At 47.9% G+C, this 12,099-nt stretch overlaps 1 protein-coding gene across 1 annotated transcript in view; it reads left to right on the top strand.

Moving 5' to 3' along the window:
• Positions 1-12,099, top strand: part of LOC119954651 (stabilin-2-like) — a 211,389-nt gene that overhangs the window by 169,963 nt on the left and 29,327 nt on the right. The window contains exons 54-56 of the mRNA XM_038780015.1: positions 160-216; positions 3,009-3,135; positions 10,247-10,396. Of these exons, the coding sequence (XP_038635943.1) occupies positions 160-216; positions 3,009-3,135; positions 10,247-10,396 (334 nt within the window). The remainder of the gene's footprint in view (positions 1-159; positions 217-3,008; positions 3,136-10,246; positions 10,397-12,099) is intronic.

Genomic DNA, 12,099 nt, shown 5'->3' with positions numbered 1-12,099 from the left:
TCATGATTCATAATCCTCGAACAATGTCACTGGCATTGCAATAGCGACTGCATCTCAAACTAACTCAGCTTTGGTATATTCTGAACTGCCATACGTAAGCAAGATCTTTCTTGTTCAAAGTGCCTTTAAAAGAACAATGTTTGTTTTTATTTTGCATAGGGAGACTGCGGCAGCTGCCTAATTACTCCAGTGTGTCCTTCTGGGAGTCGCCCAAAGGTAAGGCAACTACTTATTTTCAGTTCCAGCCTCCACTGCTCTGTAAATCTCTGACTTTCTAATAAAATATTAGAAGTCACCAGAACTGATTATGTGAGAATTGCTGCAGGGGCGCCTCAGGGTAATGTCCTCGACCGAGCCACCTTCAATTTCTTCATCCGTGACCTTCTCTCTGTCATAAGTGGGGATGTTCACTGACCATTGTGCATTGTTCAGCACCTGTTGTTATTCCTCAGGTATTGAAGCAGTCCTTGTCCAAAAGCAGCAAGATCCGGACAATAGCCAAGTTTGGGCTGACAAGTGGCAAGTTACATTCACACGACACGAGACGCGATCTACCCAAATGTGAACAGAGTCCGTAGTATGTGTTTAGTTGCCACTTGGAGCATGGAGAAACACCAAGGTATCAAACAGCCATGGCAGTGCCATGGTGCCCAGAAGCACCAGTAGTGCCAGGGTGCCACCCTACCCAGAGGGCAAGCACTTGTGGGCCTCTGATCCCCTGGGAGACCCCCCTGTTCCATCTGGCCCCCGTTTGTGTGGACCAGTACTGATCGGCGCTCGGCCGAGATCTCCAAGATGAGAGGCTTGACATCATCCACGACAAAGCCAGTTTGATTGTCATCCGATCCAAGACCTTGACGCAACGTCACTTCAACTTTCCTACTCACTTACTCCCAAACCCACTTCCAATGGCCTGGGTAAATCTTTTCCTAGATTTTGAATTTCGATTGGGGTTGCAAGGAGTAAAGCAAATTGACCACAATGGACTACAATAATGGAGCAAGACCTGGTCTGCTGTTCAGTTCCCCTCATGTCAGAAACTTTGCATCGTTCGTATTAGCTGTGTCAGAGATAGAACATTAAATATCCACGCTGCCATTGCAGTGCAGTACTGAGGGAGTACTGTACTGTCAGAGGTGTGCTGCCATTTGGATGAGGAAGTAAAGAGTTCCACAGCACTGTTTTGAAGAAGGACACAAGTGTCCTGGCCAAGATTTACCCAGAAGCAAGTTCATTAAATAGCTTGGTCATTATCACATTGTTGTGTGTGGGACCTGGCTATGCACACTGGCTCCTCAACGAGATTCTCTGCCCTGCCAACACCGCTTTCCGGCGCGGTACGTCCCAGCTGGCATCGGGATTCTCCATACCCACAGCTGGCCAACGCGGTTTCCCATTGTGGACACCCCTACACCGTCGGAGAACCCACGGGTGTGGGTGGGCTGCAGAGGATTCTGCCGACGGAGAATCCGCAGATTGTGTTTCCCTACAGTGAAAGACCTTTCAGAAATGCTTCATTGGCTGTAAAGCACTTTGGGATGTCTGAAGATTTTTTTGTGAATCCCAATAAAAGCAAGGTGAACTAGTTTAGGTCAAGACCCCAAAATGTTTCTCCTGTATAAGGGGACTGATGGCCCTCTGAGATCATAGGCGGGAATCTCTGTTTGCCAACGCCAATTTCATAATAAGAGATCAGGCAGAGACTCTCTTTTTAATAATAATAATCTTTATTGTCACAAGTAGGCTTACATTAACACTGCAATGAAGTTACTGTGAAAAGCCCCTAGTTGCCACATTCCGGCGCCTGTTCAGGTACACGGAGGGAGAATTCAGAATGTCCAATTTTCCTCACAAGCACGTCTTTCGGGACTTGTGGGAGGAAGCCGGAGCACCCGGAGGAAACTCACGCAGACACAGGGAGAACATGCAGATTCTACACAGACAGTGTCCCAAGTAGGGAATTGAACCTGGTACCCTGGTGCTGTGAAGCAACAGTGCTACCCACTGTGCTACCGTGCTGCCTATGACCGAGTCGGGGCGGTGCCTGTTTTCAGATGCTCCGCTCCCTCCAAAACAGCGGCATCGGGGAGTACACCGCATGCCTTTGGGTCGGCCTCAGGTCGTTGCCTGAAGGCCCTCCCCCAATGCTCCACCCCCGATGGGCCGAGTTCCCAACGGTGCGGTTCACTTGTGCTCTCAGTTTTCATGAACCCGGCGTGGCGGCTACGGGCTGTGTCCAGCGTTGCCCCAGTCGGGGGCAGCCGTGCCATTGGCTGGTGGGGCTTCAGCGAGGGTTATGGGGACTGGTGGGTGCCTGGCGAGTAAGTGTCCACAGGTGCACTATCTGGCAGGCCGGGTTCGTATGCGGCCGGTGACATATTGTACGTGACATCCGCTGCCGGTCGGCGCCATTCGCCTGCACGGCCACGGACTTAGCAATTCTCCGGCCGTTTATTTCGTAAAGGCCATTTGTTTTACATGGCGCAGCTGCTCGCTCCTCACCGGTCGGAGGGTCGGTGCTGAGGCCTCGCCGATTTTTTCATTGTAGAACTGGACACTGAACTGGAGAATCCAGCCCAAGATGTATGCTGGAGTCCATTTGAGATGAATAGGAGGGACAACCTAATTATGCTTCCATGGCCTACTAAAGGCCTGTAGCTCTGTGTAGAGGCACAGATGGTCACTTGCCCCTTTTATCTAAGTGGCTTTTCCCACCAACTGGAGACGAGGAGCTTCTCTAGAATTTCGAGGCCCATAGGACTTTTCAGTGCAGACAGACGGAGGCCAATTTGGTGCACAGCGCTGGTGCTAGTTCCCTGGAAATTCTATCCGCTCCGCTCCATTACCCTGGCAAGTTGCTCAAACCCAAAGTATAAATTGACTGCAAGCCTGTTCCAGGAAAAATAATGCTGCTGGAATCATTTAAAACATTTTTTTGTTAGGCCTGTGTCATCTTTTGTTCTTGGGAAAGACAATTGTATGGATTAACCCTTTGTTTTGCAATACAGGGAGAGAAAATTAAGTGTACCTACCGCAACTTTTTCTACGCGGACATAGATGGCTGTAAGCAACAATGTACCTTTGTGATGTGGAAACCTAAATGCTGCAGCAATTACTTCGGGAAAAACTGTAAAGGTGGGTGATGGCTTGAGTTCCAGCGATTTGACGTGACAGTGTGCTGATGCAGGCAAATTTATTTCATTGAATGTTGGATTGTGAGTGATGTTGGCAAGGTCAGCATTTGTTTCCTGTCCCTTGTTTTTAAATTCCCCCGTGGTCTTGCTCCTTCCCTACATCAGTAACCTCCTTCAGCCCAAAGATAATTTGAGATCTTTCTGCTCTTCTTATTCTGGCTTCTTGCACATCCCGTGCTCACCCCACCCCCACGCCCGGTCTCCCATTCACTCGATTCACTCGATTCCCCCCCCCCCCCCCCCCCCCCCCCCCCACTCGCTTCCCCCCCAACTCGATTTTCCTCACTCCTCCACTTGTGGCCATGCCTTCAGCTTTCGAGGCTCTAAGCTCTGCAGTTTCTCCCCAAACCTCTCTATCTCTCTTTTGTCTTTTTAAGACGCTCTTTAAAACTCAACCATTTGACCAAGGTTTTGGCTACCTGTGCCAATATGTGATTCAGTGTCGCAATTCTGTCAAGTTGGAACATTTTATCTGTGTAACGAGCACTATACTAACCCTGAAAAGTGTGACGTGATACACTTTGGAAGGAATAATTTGACAAGGAAGCATTCAATGAATGGCCTGACACTGGGAAGTTCTGAGGAACAAAGGGACCTTGGTGTGTTTGTCCATAGATCTTTGAATGCAAATGGGCAGGTTAATAGGGTGGTCAAAAAGGCATATGGGCCACTCGCTTTTATCAGTCGAGGCATAGTTTACAACAGCAGGGAGGTCATGTTAGAGTTGTATCGAACTTGGAGGGGTCACAGCTGGAGTACTGTGTGCAATTCTGGTCACTACATCATAGGAAGGATGTGATTGCACTGGACGAAGTGCAGAGGAGATTCACCAGGATGTTGCCTGGGATGGAACATTTAACTTATGTATAAATTTTGAGGGGCATGAACAAGGTGGATAGGGAGCATCTGTTCCCTTGAGTTGAAGGGTCAGTTACGAGGGTGTGGTGATATGCGTTACTGTAAATACACAAGGGGTTAATGTAAATACATGTAGACTAGATAGACACTAGAGGGAGCACCAGAGACATGACACACAGACACTCAACCAATAGATCAGTTAGATAGGGCACGACCAATGGGCATTCACGATACACACTGAGGTGACACCACCACAGGACGGCATTACACCAACCCATATATAAAGGACACAACACACATGATCTGTCTCTTTCCAGTGGAGACAGTCAGTGAGTAGAGACACAGGGTTGATTCAATATCACTCCCACCACATGGAGGACTGGTTAGTCAGTCTGAGTAGCTATAGAAGGATTAACAGTAGTGGTGAATCCGAGTAGGAGAAGTGTAAATAGTTTAATAAATGTGTTTAAGTTATCTCCATGTCTGAACCTTCCTTTGTCAAGTGCACCACAAGGAAGCCGCTTATGCTATGCCAAGAGCATAACAAGACAGAGGGGACACAAGTTCAAGTTGAAGGGCAGGAGGTTATGGGGGGGGGGGGGATGTGAGGAAAAACCTTTTTACCCAGAGCGTGGTGACGGTCTAGAATGCACAGCTGGGGTGGATGGTTGAGGCGGGTTGCCTCACATCCTTTAAAAAGTACCTGGGCAGGCACTTGGGCGCGTCACATCATTCAAAGTTATGGACCAAGTGCTGGCAAATGGGATTAGGTGGGTAGGTCAGGTGTTCTTTCGCCTGCCAGTGCAGACTCGATGGGCCAAAGGTTCTGTGAAGTTGGCGCTGTCCCTAGTTGCCCCTCAGAAAGTGGTGTTGCACCTTCTTGTTGAGCCAACATCGTCCTTGTGGTGAAGACTGCAATGGTGTTGGGTACAAAATGATGATCCAATGACAGTGAATGAACAATGATATAGGTCCAAGGCAGGTTGCCGTGTGACTTGACAATCCTGTTCCCTCAGTGAGAGAGGCCATGGGGCAAGGAGACATCTATGTTGGCCCATTAGTGGCTGAAAATGCACATGGCATTCTTATTAAAGTAGAATCAGCAAGTATTATGTATGCAATGAAATGAACAAACTCCTCCATTACAAATCCAGTCAATGCTCCTCGTCCCTTCATTAGTTGTCATTGTTTATTCTTATCATAGCAAAGTGTTGATGAAAACAACGTTTTTGCCAGATCTAACTTAGCTGAAGTTATTGCACCCAGTAAAATGAGGTGGGTTTTGGGTTTAGAAAATGTCTCCGGTGGGACGATAAACCAAGGCCCACCTGCCCTCTCAGGTGGGACATTATTTGGAAGACGAACAGGGAAGTTCTTGCTGGAGTGCTGGCCAATATTTATCCTCCAACCGACATCATATAAACAGATTATATGCAAACGTATGAATTAGGGGGAGGCCACTCGGCCCTTCAAACCTGCTCCGCCATTCAATAAGATCATGGCTGCCCTGATTGTAACCACAGCCTCATATTCCTGCCTACCCCCCGATAACCTTTCACCCTCTTGCTGATCGAGAATCTGACTCAGCCGTAAAAAACATTCTAAGGCTCTACTTCCAGTGGTTAGCACTGTTGCTTCACAGAGACCCGGGTTCGATTCCCGGTTTGTGTCATTGTCTGTGCGGAGTCTGCACGTTCTCCCTGTATCTGCGTGGGTTTCCTCCGGCTGCTCCGGTTTCCTCCAACAAGTCCCGAAAGACATGCTTGTTGGGTGAATTGGATATTCTGAATTCTCCGTGTGCCCGAACAGGTGCCAGAATGTGGTGACTAGGGAATTTTCACAGTAACCTCATTGCAGTGTTAATGTAAGCCTACTTGTAACAATAAACATTATTATTATTGAAGAAGAGAGAAGAGACTCAAGATCCTCAGAGGAGAAAAAACCCTCCTTGCCTCTGCCTTAAATGAGCGACCAGTTATTTTTAAACAGTGACATTTCTTCTCGTGTGTGTGATCTTACTGTGAGCAGCTTACTTGCCTCATTTCCTCTGTTGCAACTCAATGGCTACAATTCCAAAGTATTTCATTGGCTGTGAAGCAATTTGAGGCATCCCATGGTTGTGAAAGATGCTGTGTAAATGCAGGTTTATCTTACTGGCATGTTTGCTTGCTTTCTTCATTAACTGTATACTGTACAGTTTCCAACCTGGCAGCAAAAATGTTAATTCATAAGCAGTCACTCATCCAATTCATTGGCCCACACTCTGCCCATTGCCATTGTGACTTCCATTTCACCAACAGAGTTGGAAGTGTTTAGTGCCTGTATTGTGTGCAGCTCTATTGTGTGTGACTATAGTGTGTCCAGTTTTGGTGTCCTTATCTGAGGAAGGATGTTCTTGCTATGAAGGGAGTGCAGCGAAGGTTTACCAGGCTGATTCCTGGGATGGAGGGACTGTCACACGAGGAGAGACTAAATCGGTTAGGATTATATTCATTGGAGTTTAGAAGAGTGAGGGGGGGGGGATTCTCCGACCCCCTGCCGGGTCAGAGAATTGCCAGGGGGCGGCATGAATCCCGCCCCCGCCAGCTGCAAAATTCTCCGGCACCGGGGATTTGGCGGGGATGGGAATCGGGCCACGCCACTCGGCGGCCGCTGGCAGCGGGCCCCCCGGCAATTCTCCGGCTCGCGATGGGCAGAGTGGCCTGCCCGTTTACGGCCGGTCCCGCCGGCGTAAATTGGAATAGGTCCTTACCGGCGGGACCTGGTGGCACGGGCGGCCTCCGGAGTTCTCGGGGGGGGGGGGGGGGGGGGATCTGGCCCCGGGAGGGGCCCCCATCGTGGCCTGGCCCGCGATCGGGGCCCACCAATCAGCGGGCGGGACTGTGCCGTGAGGGCACTATTCCTCCGCATCGACCGCTGTGGTCCTCCGCCATGGCCGATGCGGAGACGAACCCCCCCGCGCATGCGCCAGGATTACGCCTGCACATGCTGGTGCTCCCGGGCATGCGACAACTCGCGCCGGCCGGGGGAGGCCCTTTCGGTGCCGGTTGGCGTGGCACCAAGCCCCTCTCCTGCCAGCCGGCAGGGTGCAAACCACTCCGGGGCGGGCCTAGCCTTGAAGGTGTGGAGGATTCTGCACTTTTGGGGAGGCCCAACGCCGGAGTGGTTCACGCCACTCCTCGGCGCCGGGACCCCCCGCCCCGCCGGGTAGGGGAGAATCCCGCCCGGAATCTCATAGAAGCATTTAAAATTCTAAAAGGATTAGACAGGATGGAATCAGAATTTTTTTTAGAACATTGAACATACAGTGCAGCAGGAGGCCATTCAGCCCATCGAGTCAGCACCAACCCACCTAAGACCTCACTTGCACCCTATCCACGTGATCCAATAACCCCTCCTAACCTTTTGGTCACTAAGGGCAATTTATCATGGCCAAGCCACCTAACCTGCACATCTTTGGACTGTGGGAAGAAATCGGAGCACCCGGAGGAAACCCACGCACACACGGGGAGAACGTGCTGACTCCAGACAGACAGTGACTCAGCGGGGAATCGAACCTGGGACCCTGGCGCTGTGAAGCCACAGTGCTATCCACTTGTGCTACCATGCTGCCCATGTTCCCGATGGTGGGGGAGTTCACAACTCGGGGTCATAGTTTGAGGATAAGGGGTAAAACCTTTTGGGACTGAGGTGACCATAAGACCATCAGTTTTCACGGTGGAAGACACCAGTGGGATGCCAGAGCTCCAGGAGAATCAGGGGGCAGAGGTGAGTGCAGTGGTCATCACTAAGAAGAAGGTTCTGGGGAAACTGAAAGGTCTGAAGGTGGATAAGTCACCTGGACCAGATGGACTACACTCCAGGGTTCTAAAAGAGACAGCTGAGGGGATTGTTGAGGCATTGATGGTGATCTTTCAGAAATCACTGGAGGCAGGAAGGGTCCCAGCTGACTGTAAAGTGGCTAATGTAACATCACTGTTTAAAAAGGGAGGGACCCAGGAGACGGGAAATTATAGGCCGGTTAGCCTGACTTCGGTCATTGGTAAGATTTTAGAGTCCATTATTAAAGATGAGCTCGCAGAGTACTTGGAAGTGCATGATGAAATAGGACTGAGTCAGCACGGCTTTGTCAAAAGGAGATCATGTCTGACAAATCTGTTAGAGTTTTTTGGGGAGGTAACAAGAAAGTTAGACAAAGTAAAACCAGTGGACGTGATTTATTTAGATTTCCAGAAGGCCTTTGACAAGGTGCCGCATAGAAGATTTTAGGAGATTGTTAAATAAGTTAAACGCCCATGGTGTTAAGGGTAAGATTCTGGCATGGATAGACGATTGGCTGATTGACAGAAGGCAGAGAGATGGGATAAAGGGGTCTTTCTCAGGATGGCAGCCGGTGACTAGTGGTGTGCCGCAGGGGTCTGTGCTGGGACTACAACTTTTCACAATATACATTAATGATCTGGAAGAAGGAACTGAAGACACTGTTGCTAAGTTTGCAGATGATACGAAGATCTGTAGAGAGACAGGTAGTATTGAGGAAGCAAGGGGGCTGCAGAGGATTTGGACAGGCTACGAGAGTGGGCAATGAAGTGGCAGATGAAATACAATGTGGAAAGGTGTGAGGTTATGCACTTTGGAAGGAGGAATTTAGGCATAGACTGTTTTCTAAATGGGGAAAAACTTAGGAAATCAGAAACACAAAGGGACTTAGGAGTCCTTGTTCATGATTCTCTTAAGGTTTACGTGCAGGTTCAGTCGTCAGTTAGGAAGGCAAATGCAATGTTAGCATTCATGTCAAGAGGGCTAGAATACAAGACCAGGGATGTACTTCTGAGGCTGTATAAGGCTCTGGTCAGACCCCATTTAGAGTATTGTGAGCAGTTTTGGGCCTTGTATCTAGGGAAAGATGTGCTGGCCTTCGGAAGGGTCCAGAGGAGTTTCACAAGAACGATCCCTGGAATGAACAGCTTGTCTAATGAGGAATGGTTGAGGACTCTGGGTCTGGACTCATTGGAATTTAGAAGGCTGAGGCGGGATCTTATTGAAACTTACAGGATACTGCGAGGCCTGGATAGAGTGGACGTGAAGAGGATATTTCCACCTATAAGAAAAACTAGAACCAGAGGACACAATCTCAGGCTAAAGGAACAATCCTTTAAAACAAAGATGAGGAGGAATTTCTTCAGCCAGAGAGTGGTGAATCTGTGGAACTCTTTGTCTTGGAAGGCTATGGAGGCAAAATCACTGAGTGTCTTTAAGACAGAGATAGCTAGGTTCTTGATTAATAAGGGGATCAGGGGTTATGGGATGGCAGGAGAATGGGGATGAGAAAAATATCAGCCATGATTGAATGGCGAAGTAGACTCGATGGGCCGAGTGGACTCATTCTGCTTCTATGTCTGTTTAAATAAATAAATTAAAAACACATTCCTTCAGCCCTTAACCTTCACCCCTTCCCACATTTTCCCTATTCATCCATACCAGCCTATGCCACTCCATGCCCTCCAAACCCCAGTGCCCCAATACCAACCTATTGCCAATTCATGCCAACCCATGCCCCCCCACCCCCACCCTTTGACCTTATCCCCTCCATGTCAACTCACCTAGTGTTTCTGAACAGTTCCTTGACAGCGTTGTCACTTCCTTCATAACATTGATGAGATTGACAACTGGACAGTCTTTAACAGTTCCTTGACAGCTGGACAGCTCATTGACAGCTTGACAGTTCCAATGATTTTGTGCGTGGCAAAGGTATAATCAGGTACATGTCCCAAGGGATGCCTTTGCTCTCCCAAAGGGTGTCTTGCCTCTCTAAAATGATGACTTGTTTCTCCCAAAGGTGCCCCATGATCTTATCCTGAGGTGTCCTGGGACTCTATCCAAAGTGGTAGCTTACCTCTCCAAAGGGATCCGCCAAGTTCTTTCCGTCTTAAACTTCACACTCCAGATTCCACACTCCTATTCTTCCAAAGCCCCACTTCGCTGGAGGCAGCTGGTGATTTAAATGGCCAGCTGCCTCCACAAATTGGTTGTACGCAAACCCGGTCAGAGAGCCTGTCTATCGTGGCAAAAGCCCAAGGCTCTCTATCCCTCCATGGGGATGCTGCCTGGCCGGCAGAGTTTTTTCCAACAGTTCTTTCAAATTTATTGATCCTATGATTCTACGCTTGTAAAACATTGTTGTTTTTCTTTAGCTTGTCCAGGAGGTCCTGAAAACCCGTGCAACTCCCATGGTGTTTGTAATGATCAGAACACAGGAAATGGCAAATGCAACTGTTCAGCTGGATTCATTGGCAAGGCTTGTGAGCTTTGTGTGCCTGGGAGATGGGGACCAGAATGTACAGGTAAGATTGAATTGGACAGAAGCCAAGTTACATTTTTATCATTTCTGCTTTGTACACATAATATTTATTCCATTTCTTAATTACAGCTCATAATGTACCTGAGTCGCTGCTTAATTAACCATTTTCTGGGTTTTTTTGGATAGGTCAGCTGTAGATAAAATGTTTCCACTTGTAGGTGAGACCTAATCTAGCGGACATAAATCATAGAATCATAGAGTGGTTACAGCCCAGGTAGAGGCCATTTTCTCAATTGTCAACATGCCCGATCTCCGCGAGAGCATCTCAGCTGATGTCACTGCACCACCATTTCCCAACAGCCCTTGCAAAATATTTCTCTTCAGATAACTAGCCAACTCTCTTTTGAAAGCCTTAATTGAGTCTGTCTCCAGTTTCAGAGAGTGCGTTCCAGATCCTATTCACATGCTGTGTAAAAAAACAAAACATTTTTCCTCATGTTGCTTCTGGTTTTTTTCACCAATCAGTGTTCCTTGGTTCTTGATCCTTCCACCCAATCCTTCCCTATCTAATCTGTCTGCACCTCTTATGATTTTGAACACTTCTATAAATTCTCCTCTCAACCTTCTCTTTTCTAATGAAGGCATACTATCTATCTTCCAATCTATCTACTTTCCTGAAGTGTCTCAGAATAATTCTTGCATATCTTTTCAGCACCTTCTCCCCTCCCTTCACAACTGTAAGCTGAGCTACTGTGATGGTGTTGGTGACTAGTGATGGTGTAGTTGTACTGCCACTAGCCTCATAATCCAGGCCTAGGCTAATGCCCTGGGGACATGTGTTCAAATCCCACCATGGCAGATGGTGGGGAATTTAAATTAAATGAAAATCAGGAATTGAAAGCTAGTCTCAGTAATGCCATGAAACTATCATTGATTGTTGTAAAAACCCGCCTGGTTCATTAATGTCCTTTCGGGAAGGAAATCTGCCGTCCTTACCCAGTCTGGCCTACATGTGACCCCGGACCCACAGCAATGTGGATGATTCTTAGCTGCCCACAGAAATTGCCAAGCAAGTCACTCAGTTCAAGGGACAATTAGGGATGGGCAGCCAGTGGCTCCCACATCCCATGAAAGAATAAAAATAAATAAATCCAATAGGAAATTGAGGAGACATTTCTCTACCTTTTGTTTTCTCTCCCACAAAGAATAGTTAAAGGAAAGCTAGGTAAATACATGAGGGAGAAAGGGATTTGATTTTACTGACAAGTCTTGGAGCAAAGCAATGATGGGAGCTTGCTGTAACGAGAGCATTAAAGGGTGATTTAGACCATTTTCAGTCACCAGATTCTATGTAAATTTAGTTCAGAAAAAATGGTGTGAAATCAAATGGACTTTGCTGCGTTAAACTACAGTGCCAAAAGAAATGTAGCTTCTTTCATTGAAACCTGTGCACCTCCAGATGACACCACTTGAAACTCAGACCTGAAGAAAGCTGTGTAATTAATTAATAATACAGGCAAAGCTATGCCATGTTTTCAGGAATGTAGCTGAATTGTTTTGCGCCCAAGCACCAGAATGTGGGGAAATGGTGAAGTAGTGGTAACATCACTGGGCTAGTGATCCAGTACGCCAGGCAAATGCTCCAGGGACACAGGTTCAAATCCCACCACAGCAGCTGGTGGAATTAGGATTAATAAATCAGGAATATAAAGCTATCCTTGGTAATGGTGACCAAACCTCCATCCA

This window comes from Scyliorhinus canicula, chromosome 20 (assembly GCF_902713615.1).
Source record: "Scyliorhinus canicula chromosome 20, sScyCan1.1, whole genome shotgun sequence".
In the NCBI taxonomy this organism is placed as follows: Eukaryota; Metazoa; Chordata; class Chondrichthyes; order Carcharhiniformes; family Scyliorhinidae; genus Scyliorhinus; species Scyliorhinus canicula.
The sequence above is the reverse complement of the archived record's forward strand: the minus strand, read 5'-3'. Positions and strand labels throughout refer to the sequence as shown.